This window comes from Xyrauchen texanus, chromosome 6 (assembly GCF_025860055.1).
Source record: "Xyrauchen texanus isolate HMW12.3.18 chromosome 6, RBS_HiC_50CHRs, whole genome shotgun sequence".
Lineage (NCBI taxonomy): Eukaryota > Metazoa > Chordata > Actinopteri > Cypriniformes > Catostomidae > Xyrauchen > Xyrauchen texanus.
In genome coordinates, this window is record NC_068281.1 from 24,014,132 (window position 1) to 24,036,914 (window position 22,783).

Here is a 22,783-nt window from a genome sequence, read left to right on the forward strand (position 1 = left end):
GTCAATAGGCTGAAATATATTGAGATATCATTTTTTATGCCATATCGCCCAGCCCTACACAGTGGTATACAGTATTTTACAGAAAATGTGCACTCTGTGCACAATATACACATGAATACAGCAGCAATAGTAAGAGTAGGAAATTAGAGTGCTCTTCTGAACATAGCCAATGAGTGTGTGTAGATGTAAGTGTGTGGCTGTTCTTGGCTGGATGCCTGTTAGGGTCAGGGGGGTAAACTTCGCAATGGGGGTTGCACAGAAATAACCCAGCGACAGGTCAGTTAGTTGGCAAAGACAAAGCACTGAGAGCCGATGCTTTCTTTTAGCATCACAGCACACAGTGCTGCATTCCTGGAACGTCTGAGGTTTGTTATTAAATGGCTGATGTGCTACATTCTCCACCAATCCATTCCAATTAGCAGATGACATACTGCTTTTTTAAAAAAGATCTTTTGTGTAGCAATCACTCATTCTGTTATAAATGTCTTTGTCTGTGACAGGCTGTCTTGCTAAGTCTTTTCTTTCCCTATAAAGGCAGTGGATTTGTTAAACTTTCTGGTGTTTTCTTACAAAGAAGTTGGTGTTGCTATAGCAATTCCTACTGATTTCCTACTTTTTTTGTTCTTTTTTTTTGCAAGGCATTTAAAAGTGAAAGGGTTTGAGATCATTGTGGTTGCTTGTTTAAAAAAATAGATTGGATTTCAAAATGCAATGATCGACTTGAGATACTAACTGGTCTTTAAAGCAAAGGTTTTTCAATAAGTCAGGTTAGTAAATTGGTGGTGTGAATAGTGTTTGCACTAAACTCAAGCAGGTTATTCTTGGACTGTTGCCCAGGTAATCAACATCTTCAGATAATTACTGTATGTTGCATGACATATATATTTATACAACAGTTAGTTCCGGTCCTCAAATCTGATTGGATGAGACATGTTTTATGAGCACTGATGTTTCGATCAGTGTATCAACAAGTGTTAAGAGCAGCACAGATGTGTAAAAGAGCTACAGTATTTGTCTTTTCATTTTTTCCAGTGGCATTAAAGATTTTAGCTAGCAGGTGTTGACAAAATACAATTTGAAGGAGTTATGAGCCAGTTACGTATGACGTGCATTGAGTTAGCACAAGCCAGTCAGTGACTGGTTTCTTTGAAGTCATCTGCATTGTCTCTCACTCCATGATAACTCAGATTACTACTACTACTACATCACAGGGGTGTTTTTACAATGAGTTGTTAGAAACTACCCAAGCCATCGAAAATAATCAGATTTTACATTGAACATTATCTGGTGACCCAACACAGCACCATAATAGTTTCATACAAAAAGTATAAAAATGTCCCATAATGTTTTATACATTTTTTATTAAAAATATTTGTATTATTAATATTGCCTCCCTTTTAAAAATTAATGAGCTAATCTTAACTATGCACATTTACTTTATATGGTTGGTTGCATCTTATTATTTGTATTAAGTCTTGTGTTTTCCCTGCTGTCCACAACTCTATCAGAACAGACCTGAGACTCATTTTTGGCTTGTGACCCACCAGATAAGTAGCGCTGTTCTACATAGTATGTAAAATAATAGCATAAAGTTTATGATTGTTCAGTGTTTTATGTTATACATCTCTATTTATACCATTTTATTGTGTAGTACAAAACGAAGGAAGTAGAAGAAAGACCTGTAGAACCAAATTTTGATTCTTCCTCTTGTTGCAAATTTGCATATAAACAATTACAATTGATATTTAGATTTTAGGAGGAAGATTAGAATGGTAAATACTAAATACAGATGTGCACAATTAGTTTAAAATATCCCAGCTTTTGCAGAGGAGCTGTTCCATTTCAACATAAGTAAATTAAGTCTGCCTAAATGCAAAAGGTTACTTCCTTCTAACTACAAGGGCCTCACCAAGATTCACGCAAAAAACATCTTGAAAGGAATAGTTCAGCCAGAAATGAAAATATGGTCATAATTTAGTCACCCTCATTTCCAAACCCACATGACTTACAAATGCAGAACCCAAAAGATTAATTTAAACAAATACTGCAGGCCGTCTTTCCCATTCAATGGCAGTGGATTTAGTGCTTGGAGCTTAAAAAGGGCCAAAATTAGTTAATGCGACTTATGCATCAACCAGAGTTCTTGCATGCCGCTGTAAACAAGATTTTTTATAGCATAAATACTTTTCCTTTGGGTCCTTTTTAAGCTTTAAAATGAGGCACTATCCACTGCCTTTGTATTGAGAAGAGGGCCTGAGAAATTAATTAAAACATATAATTTTGTGTTTGCATAATAAAGAAAAGTTTTAGAATGACATGAGGGTAAATCATGACATGGAACTATTCTTTTAATAACAACGTTTCTTTAATTTCTTTGTATGTAATAACAATTACACACATTATAACAGGATGCACTCTATCTATTCATGCTACAATGATAAAATGCAAAATGTTTGGGTAAATCAGTTGTTGTATTGAGTCATCGACTGTAACATTGAAAAATGCATCTCGCCAGCAGTTCAAATTAGATCCATCCATGGCAGATCTTGTTTACAAAACAGAGCAGAGGCATACATTTCTGAGAATCCTATGGCTAGTAAGGTTGCATTGAAAAGAATAGCAGACAACACATTGAGATTTTTTGCCGCAGAAGCTGATTCTGTCCAGTCATTGGGAGTTCAGTGAGAGTTCAGAGAAAGAGGTTTAAAAAGTGCTTTGTTTGTGTCTCTGCAGGTACTTTCACACCATATACCTGGGTATTAGGAGCAGGCAGAGTGGAGAGAATGACCGCTGGAGGTTTTACTGGAGAATGGTGTACGAGTATGCAGACGTCAGCATGCTTCATCTGCTGGCGACCTTCTTGGAGAGTGCCCCTCAACTGGTGCTCCAGCTCTGTATCATCATACAGACTCACAAGCTGCAGGCTGTACAAGGTAACAAAACAAAACACATAGCCTTTGTTGCAAACACACACATTCACAAATGCATGCTCTAATTGTAAGTAATAAAAGAAAATTAAGCAATTTAACCTCTGGGAAGTGTTACCACCCCAGGTGTTAGAACGGCTGCTGAAGTCCCTGCAGGTTTCAAGGGACAGCCTCATGGTGCTTTGCTGGTCTTTAACTAGTCTTCCATCCTGGTCAAGCTGGTCTTTAGTTGGTTTAGTTGTCAAACATCTTGTCTCCCAAACTCCTTTTAAAACCTGCAGAACAGACCCGCTATCCACCTTAGACTGGTTTGAACTTTTTTTTTTCAGCAGACATCCCAGCATTATCCTAACAACCTGATCTCATGTACAGTGAGGGAAAAACGTATTTGATCCCCTGCTGATTTTTTACGTTTGCCCAATGACAAAGAAATGATCAGTCTATAATTTTAATGGTAGGTTAATTTGAACAGTGAGAGACAGAATAACAACAAAAAAAAATCCCAAAAAACGCATGTCAAAAATGTTATAAATTGAATTGCATTTTAATCAGGGAAATAAGTATTCGACCCCTTCTCAATCAGAGATTTCTGGCTCCCAGGTGTCTTTTATACAGGTAATGAGCTGAGATTAGGAGCACACTCTTGCTCCTAATCTCAGCTTGTTACCTGTATAAAAGACACCTGTTCACAGAAGCAATCAATCAATCAGATTCCAAACTCTCCAGCATGGCCAAGACCAAAGAGCTGTCCAAGGATGTCAGGCACAAGATTGTAGATCTACACAAGGCTGGAATGGGCTACAAAACCATCGCCAAGCAGCTTGGTGAGAAGGTGACAACAGTCAGTGCGATTATTCGCAAATGGAAGAAACACAAAAGGACTGACAATCTCCCTCGGTCTGGGGCTCCATGCAAGATCTCACTACGTGGAGTTTCAATGATCATGAGCCCAGAACTACACGGGAGGATCTTGTCAATGATCTCAAGGCAGCTGGGACCATAGTCACCAAGAAAACAATTGGAAACACACTATGCCGTGAAGGACTGAAATCCTGCAGTGCCCGCAAGGTCTCGCTGCTCAAGAAATCATATGTACAGGCCCGTCTGAAGTTTGCCATCTGAATGATTTAGAGGAGAACTGGGTGAAAGTGTTGTGGTCAGATGAGACCAAAATCCAGCTATTTGGCATCAACTCAACTCGCCGTGTTTGGAGGAGGAGGAATGCTGCCTATGACCCCAAGAACATCATGCCCACCGTCGAACATGGAGGTGGAAACATTATGCTTTGGGGGTGTTTTAGGACAACTCCACCGCATCAAAGGGACGATGGACGGGACCATGTACTGTCAAATCTTGGGTGAGAACCTCCTTCCCTCAGCCAGGGCATTGAAAATGGGTCATGGATGGGTATTTCAGCATGACAATGACCCAAAACACACAGCCAAGGCAACAAAGGAGTGGCTCAAGAAGAAGCACATTAAGGTCCTGGAGTGGCCTAGCTTGTCTCCAGACCTTAATCCCATAGAAAATCTGTGGAGGGAGCTGAAGGTTCGAGTTGCCAAGCATCAGCCTCGAAACCTTAATGACTTGGAGAAGATCTGCAAAGAGGAGTGGGACAAAATCCCTCCTGAGATGTGTGCAAACCTGGTGGTCTACTAAAAGAAACGTCTGAACTCTGTGATTGCCAACAAGGGTTTTGCTACCAAGTACTAAGTCATGTTTTGCAGAGGGGTCGAATACTTATTTCCCTCATTAAAATGCAATTCAATTTATGACATTTTTGACATGCGTTTTTCTGGATTTTTTTTGTTGTTATTCTGTCTCTCACTGTTCAAATTAACCTACCATTAAAATTATAGACTGATAATTTGTTTGTCAGTGGGCAAACGTACATTATCTGCAGGGGATCAAATACTTTTTTCCCTCACTCTAAATGTTACAATTTGCTTTGCAAAATTTTAGCAAAATGATTTCAGTGTGTCTTGTACAAATCACAGCAATTTCCTGTTGAAATAAACACTAGAGACGTTACAAAAGCAATGATTTTTATTAACTTTCACACAAATCACGAGTATAACTGCAGATTATCAGTTCATAAACACTTACTTTTCTCTCTGTTGCTCACAAAAGCTAACTTATGACATCAAAACACTTTTATTTAAGTGCGATACATTTTAATGTTTGCTAGACTAGATTTACAAACTTATTCTGATATCAACTGATGCACTTGCAATGTGAAAGACTGGGGGTACGAGTCCCAAAGAGCAAATGAGTCGACATGTGAGACACAATTGTCATAGAAGCACCACAAACAATGTGGTTGCTTCAGAAGTTTCATTTATGACACTATCGGTTTTGTTTAGATTTAAAATTTAGGATAGAGAGGTAGGTTTTGTTGATTTGAAATTTGACAGAGCATGAGCCTTAAATACGGAAGAGGATTAGGGCCAAGCAATAATAAAAAAATAAAACCATCTCGAGATTAAAGTCATTATAATGCGAGATTAAACTCATTAAATTTCGAGAAAAAAGTCGAAATACAAACTTGAGAATAAAGTCATTAAATATCGAGATTAAAGTCATTATAATGTGAGAATAAACTCGTTAAATTTCGAGAAAAAAGTCGAAATACAATCTTGAGAATAAACTCATTAAATATTGAGAATAAAGTCATTATAATGCGAGATTAAACTCGTTAAATTTCGAGAAAAAACTCGAAATACAATCTTGAGAATAAACTCATTAAATATCGAGAATAAAGTCATTATAATGCGAGATTAAACTTAACAAGTTTTTTCTCGAAACACAACGAATTTATTCTCGATATTTAATGAGTTTATTCTCAAGATTGTATTTCGAGTTTTTTTCTCGAAATTTAACGAGTTTAATCTCGCATTATAATGACTAATCTCGAGATGGCTTTATTTTTTTTATTATTGCTTGGCCCTAATCCTCTTCCGTACTTAAAACCTCATCTGTTTGTAAGAAATTTTGACTTGCTTTAAGCACCACAGAATGGACATGTCACCTTTGAACAGCCGTAGTATGAACCCTTGTGTGTCAATTAAAAAAAGGCAATCAGAGGTCCTTAGATGACAAAAATGTCCGCTTCAAAAAACTGCCATAATAATATGATATATTCATATTATTTTCCACTTTCAATTAGATTATTCTTTTAAATAACATCAGTCCTGATCATAACTATCAAATATTCATACATTTTCAGGATTTTAACCCTTCAAATGCCAGTTTGTTTACATAATTCCACTGTTGTTTTACACACACACACACACACACACACACACACACACACACACACACACACACACACACATACACATACACACACACACACACACAAATTTCTCAATACACGCATACAAAACACTCTCTGACATCCATACCAGCACACCCACACAATTTTAGCTGCATAATTTATTAATTTGGCCTGAAGTGCTCTATAATACAAACAGAAAATAGGAAAAAAGCACGTATTTGCTCCATAGGCTAAATAATGTAAAAATGGTGCCATCTGGTGGAATGAAAGCATAGTATCATAGAAATCATGATTTTATGCTTTAATGGCACTGGGATCAAATATTGCAGTTTTAATAGGTTTCAATGGGAGCATTTGTGCCCTTAAGGTCCTGAGTGTAACTATTTTGTGTACAGTGCATTATAGATGTATTATAGGAACTGAGGTTGACAACTCTGACTACAATTTTTTTTTTGACATAACATGGCGTAATTGTCGAGATCATAAGGCCCAATATAACTGCTATATTTTACACTGTATATTGAAATAAAAAAACTGATTAAAAAAAAATTATATAATCATAAGACTGAAGTGGGCCCTGACAACCTTATTCTTTGTATATTACCTCCATTACTAAGACATAAAATAAAGCAATGTACTTTCAGAGTCATTAGAATTACAGCCTTAAAGCAAATAACAAAGACAACTCAGAGGCCCCACGAAGGCAAGGATGGAGTGGAGAGAAATAATATCAAGGATGAAAATAAATATGGAATGAAAGGAAATATATTAGATGGAGAGATCAATAACATATAAGTTATAGTATTAATATTAAATGATGATAATTTTTTCTGTTTGACTATTCTGTTTGACAGAAGTGTAATAAGCAATGATACTGCCCTACAAAGGCAAAACACAAAACTGAGTTCTGACTGAAACCGGTCTCTTGTGATCTATCTGGTGACAGACGAGTCTCATATGATGAAATTCAGAGAAAACGGAGTGAAAATGCCTTTTTGTTCAGTTCCCCTTTTGTCACTCACTCGACGTTGTGTCGAATTGACACAAGGGGTCTTCTTGGGATGCCAAACGAACCTCTGAACCCAAGAAAAGGCCAATGTGAAGTTGGCAGACAGAATTTGCATGCCCCGCCCCGGACATATGGGTATAAAGGGAAGCGGGGCAGCGAGTGCCTGTCAGAATTTTTCTTCGGAGCCAAATGGTTGTGCAACAGCAAGCTGACACCACTGTTTCACTCACCTCTACTGGCGATAAGCACTGCTGTTGGATCTATGGCGCGTTTCCAGCTGGCATTCTCTCTCTCTACACGCTGTGCAGTCTATGCCCCTGGGCGCTTCAACAGCACTTTCATTGCCTGAAAGAGTGTTTCTCCTCCTAAAGAGTTTATTTTCTCTAAAAGAGTTTGAGTTCCCACTCATAAAAGAGCAATACACAGCAGGCGTTGAACGTCCTTTTCAGGACGCATCTTTTTAAAGATGTCTTTCCGCCTCTGTGTAGTTTCTGGATGCGGTTGATTTCTCTCCACTTCTGATGGTCATAAAAGCTGCCTTGCGTACCTGGGCTGCGATCACAGGCAGGCAGCGTTTTATGAATAGTTCATATCTCAGTTCGACAACATAGCCATGGCAACATTGCGGTCGCGGCTTTCTTTTCTCACGAAAGAAAGCCACTTCAGCCGCCCCCCGTGTCGTTCCTTCTTCCCACATGATTGAGGACGACCCGGGTGGCGATGAAGGCGACTTGGGGATAACGGCGGGCTCGGTTTCGCCGGGTAAATCCCCACGAACCACCAGCCCCCCCGGCACGCTTGCTTGCTTCCGTCTGAGCTCAGGGTGAGTGAGGCTCACCTGCGGCCAACCGGCATTCTCCCTTGAGCACCCGGAATCTGATTCTGATGACTCGTCTGGGCTGCCATCTTCGGGTCTGCTCGCCCTGTCTGATGCTGAGGTGCAGATGTCCGCTATGCTTTCCCGGGCAGCTGTGAGCGCTAGGCTGGACTGGAAACCTCCGTTCCCCCCTCACGGCTAATTGATCGGTTACTCGGGTCCGGGTGCCGCTCATAGCCATGCCCCCCTGGTTCCGTTCTTCTCGGAAGTGCATGACGAGCTGACGCGGTCGTGGCACCTTTTACTCCCCGGAACCCTTAGACCCTGTGCGCCACTCACATCCCTGGCAACCAAAACACGAAGGCGGACGCGCTGTCGTGGCAGGTTTCACCCAGAGAAGAGTGGAGGCTCCATCCCCACGTAGTCCTGCAGATATGGGACCAATTAGGCAAGGCACAGATAGATCTTTTTGCCTCCCAAGACAACTCCCTCTGCCCGATCTGGTACTCCCTGACAGGAGCTCCTCTCGGGACAGATGTGCTGGCACACAGCTGGCCCCGGGGGCTGCGCAAGTACGCATTTCCCCCAGTGAGCCTTCTTGCACCGGTGCTGTGCAAGATCAGGGAGGATGAGGAACAGGTCATCCTGGTGCCCCCTAACTGGCCCACCCGGACCTGGTTCTCGGATCTTATGCTCCCCGTGACAGCACCTCCCTGGAAACTTCCCCTGAGGAAGGACCTTCTTTCTCAGGGACGGGGCACCCTCTGGCACCCGCGCCCAGACATCTGGAACCTCCACGTCTGGCCCCTGGGTGGGATGCGGAAGATCTAGTGGATCTGCCACCTGCAGTCGTAGACACGATCAACCAAGCCAGAGCTCCCTCCACCAGGGAACTTTACGCCTTGAAGTGGCGCTTGTTCGCAAATTGGTGTTCTTCCCGAGCCGAAGACCCGCAGAGGTGCGCAGTTCGGTCAGTGCTTTCATTCCTGCAGCAGAGGCTGGAGGGGAGGCTGTCCCCTTCCATCCTGAAGGTGTATGTAGCTGCTATCGCAGCCCACCACGACGCAGTAGAGTTCGGTCTGGCACATTCTCACATGTTATCCTGAGGCTGCGACCGGGCTACGTGCCCTAGGTTCCTACGACCCCCTTCAGGGACCAGGTTGTGAGCCTGCAAGCAAGCTCCCCCGGGAGGAGGCAGACCCAGCCTTCTCGATGCTGGACGGCGGTAAGGGAACGCCGTCTCCAAACAGAGGTTAGCTCACTGGGTTGTTGATGCTATTTCTTTAGCTTATCACACCCAGGCTTTATGAGAAGTGTGGCATCCTCGTGGGCACTGGCCCTTGGCACCTCCTTAGCAGAAATCTGCAGAGCAGCAGGCTAGGCAACACCCAATACATTTGCCAGATTTTACAATCTCAGGGTTGAGTTGGTCTCGTCCCGTGTTTTGTCAGGTCCGAGCCGGTAGAACTCAGTAACGCGGCACAACCGACCGGGTGTTCCGCTTGCACACAGCGCCCTTCACCAAGTTGATCCAGTGTGCCTTCTATCCCAGGTTAGCCACTAAGTGTTTCTCCCTGGATGTTCTCCTCCCTAGCCTTCTGGCCTGCGAATTCAGTAGAGCAATTCGCGGCCAGACCCACTACAAGTCACAGGTGCTTTCTACTGTGGTCGGGCTCCGCGAGCTTAGTTCCCTTTTCATAAAAACTCCCTGTGATATATTTCCTGCGGTACAGTCCCCCTGTCAGCGGACCCGCGTTTCCCTTAGGCAGCCCCGCTGCCCCGGTCACCCTGCTTGTAGAGTCCCCCCTCATTAGGCTGGACCTACCACCGTGCCATTTCCCACGTACGGCTTCACAACCGTCGTGCTGTATTTGCCACATGTTACCTCCCCCTAGACTGGGCAGAATGTGGCCTCTGCAGGGTCTTTTCCACCTGAAAGAATAGGACTGGGAAAGACCGCCTACCCAGATGCATTTCATAGCTTTAAGACAGCCCCAGCCACTTCACGTCCTATGTGGGAGACTTGGTGAGAGAAAAGGCGCGGCTGCCGAGCTTGCTCCCATGCTAGTCATGTAGCACCTGTCCCCCCTCAGGGGTGCAGGGAACCTAAGGTCTGTATGTGACATCTCTTTGGGGGCGTTGGGGAGGGCTACGGGCAGCCGACACAGTTGCCTCTAGCACGCAGTAGCCTGCTTGCACCTGTCTCGACAGTTCACGTAACACAGTCAGTGCGGGGCGTTTTTAGATGGGACCCCTTGTGTCACTTCATTCGACACAACGTCGAGTGAGTGACAGAAGGGGAACGTCATGGTTACTGTTGTAACCTCCGTTCCCCGAGGGAGGGAATGAGACATTGTGTCCCTCCTGTCACAGCAATAGACCTACCACTGTAAACGGCCGTACCTTATTTTCGGCTCCTCAGTGCAAAATCCTGACTGGCACTCGCTGCCCCGCTTCCCTTTATACCCGTATGTCCTTGGCGGGGCATGCAAATTCTGTCTGCCAACTTGACATTGGCCTTTTCTCAGGTTCAGAGGTACGTTTGGCATCCCAAGAAGACCCCTTTTGTCACTTCATTCGACACAACGTCTCATTATTTTAAGGTTATTTTCATGGCAAAAATAAAGTAGTTTAAAAGCAGTAATACACAATAAACAACAAATTATCACAGCACTGTACAAATATGTACAAGAGGTGTAAGACAAATGGAGACAGACAGCATCTCTCATCGACACCAAATTAACAATGGGAAACAGAAGCATGCGTACCGCAAAATACTTTATCCGACCATGATCGCGAACGGTACTTACAGCTAATTTTGGCCATGGAATCCGCTGGAGGCTGCCCAACAAAGTGCTGCATGGGGCAAGTTTTGATTGCTGAGTGCAGGTGCGGGAGAAATAAAAAAACTTGCTGGACTCCCGCAAAATATAAATATCTAAAAATAGAACAGAAGTTCCTCAAATTTATTTAATGTATTAAGGAACAGATTGTTTTGTTGCACAAGAGCAACAACAAAAAAATTACATAAATGATATTCAGGCGCAGGGTTGGTGGCTAATATTCATACAAATTCTTCCTTGTGCTCAATGCGGTGGAAAGTACTTGCTAGGGATATAAACGCTTTATTAAAGTAAGGTACAAACAAAATTTTGAAAACAACCAAAGGTCAATCAGATATTTGGCAATGCTAGAGTGATAACAACAGTGTTGGGTTACGTTTAAAATTAACTTGATTATAATATTGCGTTAATCCTTAAAAAAGTTACTTAATTAATTAAAACGTTTATTTTTATGGAAATTAAAGTGTCACAGACCCCTTCTCTTCTACAATGCTATGCATTCCATACAAATAAGCCATGCATTGCATACAAGAGGCATAACAGGTCATGCTAGCTACTTTACAACACTCTTGTCAAAACAACATAGTAAACAAACAGATATTTAGAAATTAGGTCTTCATGTCATATTTAAAATAAAGAATCAATAAGATGAATATGCATGATTTGTTTTTCCATCAACATGGCAGCCAATATGCATAATGAAGAATAACCACTGTCTTACCTAAAGCAGCAAAGTCCAACACTTGGACCTGCATCATATATGCCATCCTGTGATGTGTCCATTGTCAATGTCAGAGTCAACTTAAGATGTTTTTCAAAAGTCAGTATATTATTCAGTTGGAAATGCCAGCCTCAAATGTTCAAGGAATAAGATGAATGAATAAATGAGTATTTTTCACTTAAGTCATCTCAGTGCATGCTTGTTATGAGTTGATCCACGGTGCATACAGATTTGTTACCAAGATGTCAAAAAAGTTTTTTTTTTTTTCATGAATCAAAATACTTGTTTATTATAAAACAAAAATGTAGAATATTTTTAGAAACAAGACATTTTCTCTGCATACACAATCAATATAGTGTTGGATTATACATGCAGGTGAATTGAAACGACATGATTTACCTAATCTTAATCCTGGAATTCCACAACGTCATAAATGGAAAGACTTCAGGTGCCAGTAAGTCACACATCTGGCCAATAAAACTAACAAGGAGACTAGATCCCATATGACTTAAAACTTCTCTGCAAAGAGGCCTTAAGTTCAAAGGTCGAAGCAATAAAAGACAGAACACAAACTCTTGGAGTTCCCGAGAGACTCGGGACACACAATATTCTGTCCTCCGATATAAACCAGTTTGCTACACTTAGACTCATCAGATCACGTGACATTGTGATTATTGTTCAGCAAACAGCATTTTAAAAAGGACATTCCTTAATCCAGGAACATTCTACAAAAAGTAACAGTACTTTACTGATTTAACCTTCTAAAATGTACAGAATGCATTTAAATTCATGATTTATATAATACCTAGGCTTGCTTGGTAATTCTGACAATTGCTTTGAACTGTGGTAACTTGTATAACTGACAAATTAATTATTATAGCCTGATATACCTCTAAAATGTGTGTAATGCTTTATCCATGTTGTATAACCAAGAAATTAACCAGTATGATTTGTAACCAAGGATTTTCATGTTTTATTACCATTCTTGTACCATTCTCAAGATATAAAAGTGCACAAAATTCCCTTCTAAATTTAGCATACAAAATTCCCTTTCAAATATTGGTGTTAGAAGACAGGCACGTTAAATGTTCCTGTCTAAATTCATCAGTACCCCTAAATATCCTACAATAAAACGTTGCTTGGAGTCACCGATCCAGAGCCAGCTTTTCTCATCCCATTCTCCCAGTTACAGGGAGCTGTAACACGGAGCAGTTTGGTTGCATAACTTTTTTTAAAGCAGTGTGTATTAACACATGAATCAATCACGTTTCACTCAACTGAATGTTGACCTCATATTACGCCAAAACACGAAATGCGCATGCTTGTTATCGAGTTGATTGACAGTCGATGTCTCTATTGAAAAGGTTTTGATAGACTATTGACTGTTTGGTGCTAAATCTTCATGGTTGGGCATTCCAGTTTCTTCCATTCATTTAAATAGAAGTGACTCGTCTTTGCTAAATAGTCTTGCCCATCATACTACATCTCCTCCCCAAAGTTTGCACAATATTACTCCTGATTTCTCGCAATACAGGGACAGTAGAAGTGTACAAAAGCAACACGTTAATTTATTAGGAAATAAAGTAATCTGATTACATAACATATGATACTTTTATCTTGTTACTCCCAATGCTGATTTTTTCGGGTGGGAAAATAGCCTATAAGAGGGTTGGAAAATAGCCCAAAGGGGGTGCGGCAAAGAAAACAAACTGAACTGAGGATTCTCCTCCTGGCCCTCCACCGGGGGACGGAGTGGTTTGCTTACCTGCTCCGGAGCAAACGTCTCATTCCCTGGGTCGTCACTCTCAGGAAGGCTTGGGAACCATGGCATGCAAGGCAGAGGCGGCATGTCAAGCAGCACTGTAGGCTTTGGAGTTCAGTGACAACGTCATCCTACAGGCCTTGCAGGGTAGCACCATGCGATCCCACAAGGTGTTGCCATTCTCGGGACACAGGTGGATCGCAACCACTCTGTCCACCTGGGGGACCACCGAGTCCCCGTGGGCTGCTCCGCCGCTGAGGATAGTAAGAGCGGATGAGCAAGGAGGTTGGTTGCGGGCAGTAAAAGGTGCCCTCCACTACCTCGTCAGCTCATCATGCACCTCCAGGAAGAAAGGAACCAGGGGGGGTTTGGGGGTTGGCGTGGCTATGAGCGGTGCCCAGACCTGAGGAACCAGTCATCTAGCCGTGAAGGCTGTGGGGAGGACGGAGTGTTCCAGTCCAACCCCACACTGACGGCAGCCATCTGGGCGTGCCGACACGAAGGTGGCAGCCCAATCGAGTAGACCCTGTCAGATGCTGAAACACTCTCCGATGCAGCAGTGAGCTCATCATCCAGCTCGGGAGGGCTCAAGGATATATGCAGACTGGCCATAAGGCGAGCCGCTGTCACCCCAAGCCCGGGAAGAAGTCAACGAGAGTGTCATGGGGCGGGTGGTTCGTGGGGATGTACCCAGTAAAACAGAGCCTGCTGCCATCCCCAAATCGCCTCCTTCACCAGCCGGGTTGTCCTCAATCCTGTGGGAAGAAGGTGCGACGCGGGGGGCAGCTGGAGTGCCGTTCCTTTTTAGGATGGTAAGCCGCGACCCCAGTGTTGCCATGGTAAGGTTCTCGCAGTGAGTACACGAACCATCCACAAATGCTGCCTTGGTGTGACCGCTGCCCAGACACACGAGGCAGCGTCTATAACCGTCAGGAGTGGAGAGAACTCAACCGCATCCAGGAACTGCACAGGGGCGGACATGTTGAAGATTAGCAGACAGGTTGTTAATTCAATAAATGATAAAAGTCTGTGAAAAATTCAATATTCAGCATTGAGAAACATTTCCTCCATAGGCATCCATTCAAAAAGAATGGCCTCTTGTCTCTTCACCAGGGTACTATCATGTACCGCTATGTAATGGCCATGTTACGCTAATCTATGCAAACCTTGCAGGCTTCCTTTCAGAAGGGCTTTAGGCGGTTATTGGACAGAATAAGTGGACCAGACAACAGTCAAATGTCTGGCTCTGTGAGAGCCAGTCCATCACTGCAATATAGAACAATCTAGAAAATAGAAAAAAACAAAAAAACATCAGAATGCCATCTATTCTCATTTTCCCCATTGTTACTAAAAACTCTAAGGTAGATTTATCGAGCAATTTAAAACCTTCAGCTTGACATTGTCATGACCTTTCAGACAGCTGCCACTAACCGCTATTCATAAAAAAAAAAGAAACTATAGCTACTTAATATCCCCTCTTCTCTCCCTCTTTACTTACTGTTCAGCAAGTCATGTTGAAAGAGCTGTTCATAAATGGCTATTCTGTTGATTTGTGATTTTGTGGTTTGTAGATTCCAGAGCCCTGCCTTGCAGTTAAAGCCCCAGTGCCTTTATGTGCTGTTTCCTGTTCTTCATTATATTCAAAAAACAAAAGTGCCCAGGGACTGTCAAAATTTTCTCAGATTAAGGCTAAAAAATAATTTATGAAAGCAGGGGTCCTGAGCTCCTAATGCAACAGAGCTACCAAAAATCCTCTTTTGAATAGGGAGGATCTAAGTGTCTGCTACAGTGGCGGTGGGGTCAGGAGTCAGTTTTGCTCATGGTGTTTGGTTGAGCAGAGTGGAGAAGCCTCTGATGCTCAGATTTCTTTCACATGTTTTGGAACATGGTAGCTGATTTCTAGCTGGTCTAAGCTGGCCATTAGGTGGTTCAAGAGGGTGGACCATCTTTATTACTTTATATTGTGAAACACCAAAAGAGTTTTGCTAAATGTTAGCCTCAGTCATCATTCACTTTCAGTGTTTTTCCATCAACCCTATCTAACTGCTCACATAAAAGCTACTCAGCCTGACCATTTCCTGCAACACTTCAACGCAGGAAAAAGCATTCCACATAAAACAAATACTGCTGTATTTGAACACTTTTTCCCTGTCATGCCATTAAGTGAATAGACAACTATAAGCAAGCCATTCATACTGCAGGTTTATATTTCCCAAACACTGTGGCTCTGTGGTGCTTTTAAAACATTGCATGTTTGAGCATTCTGACACACCCGATATAGCAACATTGGCTCAACCAATAGTGTGTGATTGGGGTGAGACTTTTTATTTACTGTCCAATGACCAATGAAGGGAGAGTTCAGGAAAAGTAATTTTTTGCAATTCCGTTTGGTGTCATTAGTGACGCAGAAATTACACACTACCTTTAAAAAAAAGATGTTTGTTTGAAAACATATGGGTGGCATCACTCTAGTGGTACATTACTGTAATTGAAGAGTTGAAGCAGCAGTCCACAACTTTATTGTTCTTAGGCCTGAAGACTATTTCTATACTTTAAAAATCTACATTATCTCTAAGAAGCATTTCTCTTAAAATGTTTAGCACTGATCGTTTGTGTAAAACACCTTTGGCAATACAACTAATGCCTTGTTGTACATGTTGGCTGATGTAAATTTTATGTACCTCATTACTGTGCATCTTAAATTTCTTGAAGCGCTTGATCTTTGCCACTGATTCTTAAAGCAAATTTCTTCTTTGTGGAAGCATCACACAATTTCCCCAGCATATCTAAATAGGCAGGAACAAAAGTCCATTTCACAGGCAAGTTGTGGTCCAGCCATATGCAAATTAATATAACAATTAATTAATCTGCATTTAATATAGACACCATTATCAGATACTGTAGAGCACATTTTTCAACAGTGCTCACACAGTGACAATAAGCTTGTCTTCCCCATTCTAAACTACAGTAGTTTTTGATGGCTGTGATAAGACTTATATGGATAATAAAATATGGATTATAAAACATTTTGAACAATGAAGAAAACTCTTCATTCTGCTGACTAGAAAAAACATGTTCACTCCTAAAACTAATCATTGGTGGATAGTGTTGGACTGAACAGAGTGCTAAATCAAGTCCGGCATTGGCTTTTATTGTTTCCAACTGTCTTGAAGGAATTTCAATGCTTGCAAAAATCTTTTTTCATACAGGCGAATTCTGGGCCATGTATGTCCCATTGCGTCAAGACCCCGGGGGGGGGGTGTTAGGATGCAAAGAGGTCCACTTCTGCTCTTGTAAAATCTCAACCAGATTTGTTCACTACCTCGGGGTGGAGTTTCCACTCCCCTGTCAGTATTTTCTGTCCAGACAGTAAGTCTGTTGAGCTGGCGTGAACGTAGACCTCCTTGATGGTTTATGTAAGAGACTACCGCTGTGTTGTCCACCCACACCAAGAAATGGCTGCCTCTGAAGGAAGTATTTCAGGGCCAGAAATACAGCCATCAACTCGAGACAGTTAATGACCCTCCCAATCCCCTTGAGCTGGACGACCACTTAAGGCTGCTACCCAGCCCGTCAGGGAGGCGTCTGTCGTTAGCAACCTGCGATGACAAGACGCACCTAGAGTGGGACCCAAGGTAAGAAACCGGGGTCTGAACCACATAGAAAGGGAACAAAGCGTGCTATGCGTAACCCTTATTTGCCTTAGGGGACTGGCCCTTGGATGAAATCCCATGGCTTTTTCCACAGCTGAAAAGGTCTCATGTGCAGAAGGCCCAAAGGTATCACCATGGACGCAGACGCCATGAGACCTAGTATTCGTTGATACTGACAAACAGTGCAACCTAGACCTAGCCTGCCATTGCTCAGGGTGTTCTGAATGGACATGATTCGGAGGGGGAGACAATTGTGCCCGCATCGTGATCAACTTCCATATAACCCCCAGATAGGTAATTTCTTGAGTGGGAGAGAGAATGCTCTTTTTGACATTGAGTCTCAGACCCAGAGAAACCAGATGAGCTAAGACAATATCCCTGTGCTGAACTGCCAGTTCTTGACACTGTGCTAGTATCAGCTAGTCGTCTATGTAAATCAGAATGCGGATGCCCCAGAGTCGCAAAGGAGCCAGTGCTGCATCCAAGCATTTTGTAAATGTGCAGGGTTACAGGGCTAGTCCGAATGGAAGAACCTGATACTGGAAGGCTTTGCCCCTGAAAGCGAACCTCAGGAACTTCCTGTGCTGTGGCAGAATTTCTATATGAAAATATGCATCCATGAGATCGATCGTGACCAGCCAATCGTGATGTTGGATTTGTGACACGACCGTCTTGATAGTTATCAACATCTTGAACTTGAACACCCTGACTGAGTGATTCAAGCCTCAAAGATCTAAGATCAGACGCAACACCCACCTTCTTGGGAACCAGGAAGTATTTGCTGTAAAAGCCTGACTCTTTCTCTGGAAGGGGAACATGTTCTATGGCCCCTTTGACCAAGAGATTTTGCAGTTCTTTCCACAGTAGACATGCCTGCTTCGGTTTTATGGTAGTGGGGACCAAGGCGTTGAAACATGGAGGGCGGCGAGCGATTTGAATTCTGTAGCCATTTTCTACTGTTCTTAGGACCCACATAGAAATACCTGGCAGAATTTTCCACGCTGCCAGGTTCTCTGAGATGGGTATTCATTTTGACACTTCCTGTTGAGGGGATGTCGAGTGTTCTGCATCCTAGACTAAGGCAGGAAGCAACGGTACACCCAACTTTTCGTTGGAAGCCTCTAACTCCTGAAACACCAGAGGCGGCGGGAATGGAGAGGTTTCGTGGAGGTACTGGGAGGGCCGAAGTGGATTATACACGCGCCCCGTCCTGAGGGGGGCTACCCCCATTTTGACTGGATCAAATCAACATGAAAGTCGGGTAATAAGTGATCCCCAGTCATTTGGCGTGGGATGCCCAGTTTTTGACTGTAGTGATTTTCAAAGCTGGCAAGTGTATGAAACTTAGTATTTTGAAATCTATTCAGATTTTAAAAGTTGTGTAGTGTAAAGGCCCCTGCATGCTTCATACAAAATCAAAGAATGAACAGGTGTGACATCATTTAGAACAAAATCTGACCAAAAAGAAGGTGCTTTTGAGTTAGTTTAGGTGGTTCATAATTTTAAAAAAACTTGTGACCTGGAGCCCTACTTACTATGAGGCTGACCGCTTGTTATGTTTAGGTTGTTCAGTCAGTCAAGATCAGTCAACATGAACACACTGGTGTGCAGTTCTATCAGGAAGACTCGCAGACTTGAGTGAAATTTAAGATGACATTTATTTGATGAATATAAAACAGAAATGTAATCTCTATGGGGTAAACCCCGTCTGGTGGTCCGAAGAAGTTGTACTCGGATCCGTCATATCCTGCAAGAGATAGGAGACAGGGGCGAGAAGCCTACCCCCATGCAGGACAGGACTCATCTGGTGGTGGTGGGTTGGTGGAGGTTGCCGTGTTAGCACACTGAAACAGCAATGTGATAGATTGTGAGCAGACTTATAAAGCATTTGCTTACATGTGATTGGCTTGGAGTTACCTAGATAATGGTGTGACAATGTACAGCTGCTAGTCTTCCCGCTAGAACTACTCTGTGCATACATTTATTAGTGAGCTGGTGCAAACTCTAACATCTGTACAATCTATATGATCGGTTTCATCATGGATTACAATACGGATATAGCGGATAGCATCTTAGTGCATTAGCGACATGAGTGCACAATGTAAAAATTGTAGGCTACAACATTTAAATGATACCTCATCGAGTAGTTAAACAGCATCTTGAGCATCCTCATATTTAACTCTCAACACCTCCCCTAGCGGCATGGCTGGGGTCTGAATGTTCGCAAACAGTATGCCATTGCTATGCTGTTTCGAAATTCTTCACCTCTGAGCGACCAATGAACAACAACTTCTCAGTAAATGTGCTGGGGCCTTAAGCCGCCTTTTCACTGTCTCTGACTTTCATGTGCAACTGTGGTAAAAAAGTAAAGTATGGGATTACTTTTTAATTAATTTTTCAGTAATTTAATTACAGTTACTTTTGATGTAATTGTGTTAAATACTGTATAGACTATAGAACAATAATTTATAAAACAATAGTGAATTTAAAATAAAAATTTTACGTCTAATGTTAAAATATATGTTTTCTAATTTAAAGCTGCCCCTAAAATGTTTTGGCCAGTTCATGAATAGTTTATTTGATTTTATATGGTTTATATGAAAGAATTAAAGTAACAGTTTCATGTCTATCGTATTTTTCATCTGGTCGCGGTTGATAATGGTTTTAGAAAGTAATTAGTAATAATGTAACAGAACCACAGACTCGAAGATAGTGTTGAACCCGGAGGTATAGTTTATTGCAGGGAAAAGGGGAGTAGGAGAAACTGAGTGCACAATGACGTGCAACGGAGTGAGTATCACAGGAGGTTGATGAAGGGGCGATGAAGTAAAGAGCCTTGACACACCTGAGTGTTGGAGTGGAGAACTTGGTAGTAAGTCGCTGGGATGAATGAGCGAGGAGCCCGGAATGGCGATCACTGGAACGTAATGCAGAGGCACTTGACAATGGAGCGTTGAAACACGCCGGGGCGTTGGAGAGGAGAATATCGTCGAACGTAACTGGAACGAAGGAGCAATGAGCATTAGAAGGAAGCCAGGAAACGTCTTGGAGAAGGAGCAGGTAAGTGAGTCTATGTTTCACGTATGAGATCAGACAAAGAGTGAACGGAGAGTGGAGCTTTTATGTTGTGACGCAGATTGATGAGGGAACAGGTTTCAGGTGCGGGTGATTAGTACTCTGGAGAGAGGGAACGTGGAGTGAAAGTGCTGGGAGTGTCAGGCTGAACTGTTACATTACCCCCCCCTCCAGGGGCTGCTCCCGAGGGGCATGTAGTCCGGCGTCTGGGGCGCCCACGACCACGAGGAGCAGGTCGATCTGGGTGGGTATCGTGGAAGTGGGAAAGAAGGTTAGGATCCAAGATGTCATCACGAGGTATCCACGATCTTTCCTCTGGTCCATATCCCTCCCAGTCGATGAGATACTCCAAGCGACCTCTACGGCGCCGGGAGTCCAGGATGTCTCGGACTGCGTAAGCAGGACCAGCTTCTAGGGGTAATGGTTGGGGAGGCGCATCCGTTGGGTCCTGTTCCGTGGAGCGAAGAGAGAGATTTGGGTGGTGAGGTTTTAGCAGAGAGACATGAAAGGTAGGGTGTATACGGAATTCAGTTGGAGTTGGAAGGTGACAGGGTTAATCTGTTTGGAGATTGTGAAGGGGCCAATGAAACGGGGACTTAGCTTTTTGCAAGGGAGGCGTAACCTGATGTCTCTTGTGGACAGCCAAACCCTCTGTCCAGGATGGTAGGTCAGAGTGGGAGCTCTGCGGGTGTCAGCAGAACCCTTCTGACGGTGTATTGCACGTTGCAGGTTGTGGTGAGCCAAGTTCCAGGTTCTCTCACTCTCTCGGAACCAGTGATCGACGGCTGGTAGCTCCGAGGGATCCCCGGACCATGGGAATAAGGGGGGTTGGTAGCCCAACACACATTGGAATGGGGTGAGCTTGGTGGAGGATTGTCGTAGTGAGTTCTGGGCGTACTCAGCCCAGGGAAGGAAACGACTCCAACGATTTTGTCGATGATGACAGAAGGTTCTGAGGAAGCGCCCGATTTCCTGTATCTTCCTTTCCGTCTGTCCATTGCTCTGAGGATGGTAACCAGAAGTGAGACGTGACAGAAGTGATGGTTACCCCCAGGAGAGAAAAGAAGGCTGAACTGAGGTCCGCGATCTGAGACTATGTCTTCCGGGACTCCGTAGTTGCGGAACACCTGATTGAAAAGGGCCTCAGCAGTTTCTAGGGCTGTGGGGAGACCCTTGAGGGGAAGCAGTTTGCAGGCCTTTGAGAAACGGTCTACTGCGACCAGGATGCCAGTATAACCTTCAGAAGAGGGTAGATCAGTGATGAAGTCTACCCCTAGATGTGACCAGGGGCGACGAGGAACAGGTAGAGGAAGGAGTTTGCCTGCAGGAAGTCGGCACGGGGTTTGGGAGATGGCACATTCCACACATCCTTGGAGATACCTTCGAACGTCAAGTTCCATACGTGGCCACCAGAATTTGTCCTGGAGAAGGGAGAGAGTTCTGTTACTCCCGGGATGACCAGTACCCAAGGAGGAGTGAAGGGAATCGATGAGGATTATACGTAGTGAAGTGGGAACGTAGGTTTTGTCTGCAGGGCAGTTAGGAGGAGCTGGCTCGTGACGGTTGCTTTGGCGATGTCCTCGTCCAAGGACCATTGAATGGGACTAACCACGATGTTGGGAGAAAGGATGGTATCTGGGACTTCCTGGATCTCCTCAGGAGCATAGAGACGAGACAGTGCGTCTGCCTTGACATTCTTGTTACCTGGGCAGTAGGAGATAGAGAAGTTGAACCGGGAGAAGAAGAGGGCCCATCGTGCTTGTCGTGGGTTCAGGCGGCGAGCCTCACGGAGGTATTCCAGGTTCTTATGGTCAGTTAGCACAAAGAAAGGGTGTTTAGCTCCTTCAAGCCAGTGTCACCATTCTTCCAAGGCTAGTTTGATTGCCAGAAGCTCCCGGTTACCAATGTCGTAGTTGAGCTCAGCAGAGTTGAGTTTCCTGGAGAAGTAGGCAAAAGGGTGAAGTCTGGATGGTTTCCCCTGTTGTTGGGAGAGGACAGCTCCCACGCCGGTGGTGGAGGCGTCTACTTCTACAAGGAAGGGCTTGTTAGGGTCCGGATGGAAGAGAAGGGGAGCCGTTGTAAAAGCTGTTTTGAGATGTTGGAAGGCCAAGGAGGCCGAGGGGGACCAGGTTAAGGACTTAGGCTTGGACTTGAGGATTGAAGTCAAAGGGGCAGAGAGGGAACTGAAGTTCTCAATGAAACGGCGGTAGAAGCTGGAGCAGCCCAGAAAGCGTTGGAGCTCCTTAATGGTCGTAGGAGTGGGCCAGGTTCGCACTGCCTCTACCTTACCCCCATCCATCTGGATGCCTTCAGGACTTAGGTTGTATCCGAGGAACTGAAGTGAGCGCAGGTGAAAGGAACACTTTTCAGCCTTGAGGTATAGACGGTGGTCCCTGAGCTTCTTAAGTACTAGCTCGACATGCTGGCGATGGACCGTTTCATTTGTGGAGTAGATAAGAATATCGTCGATGTAGATGATGACAAACTGATTGAGGTACTCCCGGAAAACCTCATTCATGAAGCCCTGGAACACAGATGGGGCATTGACCAGACCATACGGCATCACCCGGTATTCATAGTGGCCAGTTGGGGTGACGAAAGCAGTCTTCCATTCGTCTCCCTTCCGAATGTGAATAAGATTATAGGCGCTGCGTAGGTCAAGCTTGGTAAAGATAGTCGCTCCTCTCAACAACTCCAGG

General features: G+C 43.6%; 1 protein-coding gene across 1 annotated transcript in view; it reads left to right on the top strand.

The window, feature by feature from the left end:
• LOC127644785 (XK-related protein 4-like) overlaps positions 1-22,783 on the top strand; it is a 133,015-nt gene that overhangs the window by 91,120 nt on the left and 19,112 nt on the right. Inside the window, exon 2 of the mRNA XM_052128164.1 lies at positions 2,734-2,933. Coding sequence (XP_051984124.1) covers positions 2,734-2,933 — 200 coding nt within the window. The remainder of the gene's footprint in view (positions 1-2,733; positions 2,934-22,783) is intronic.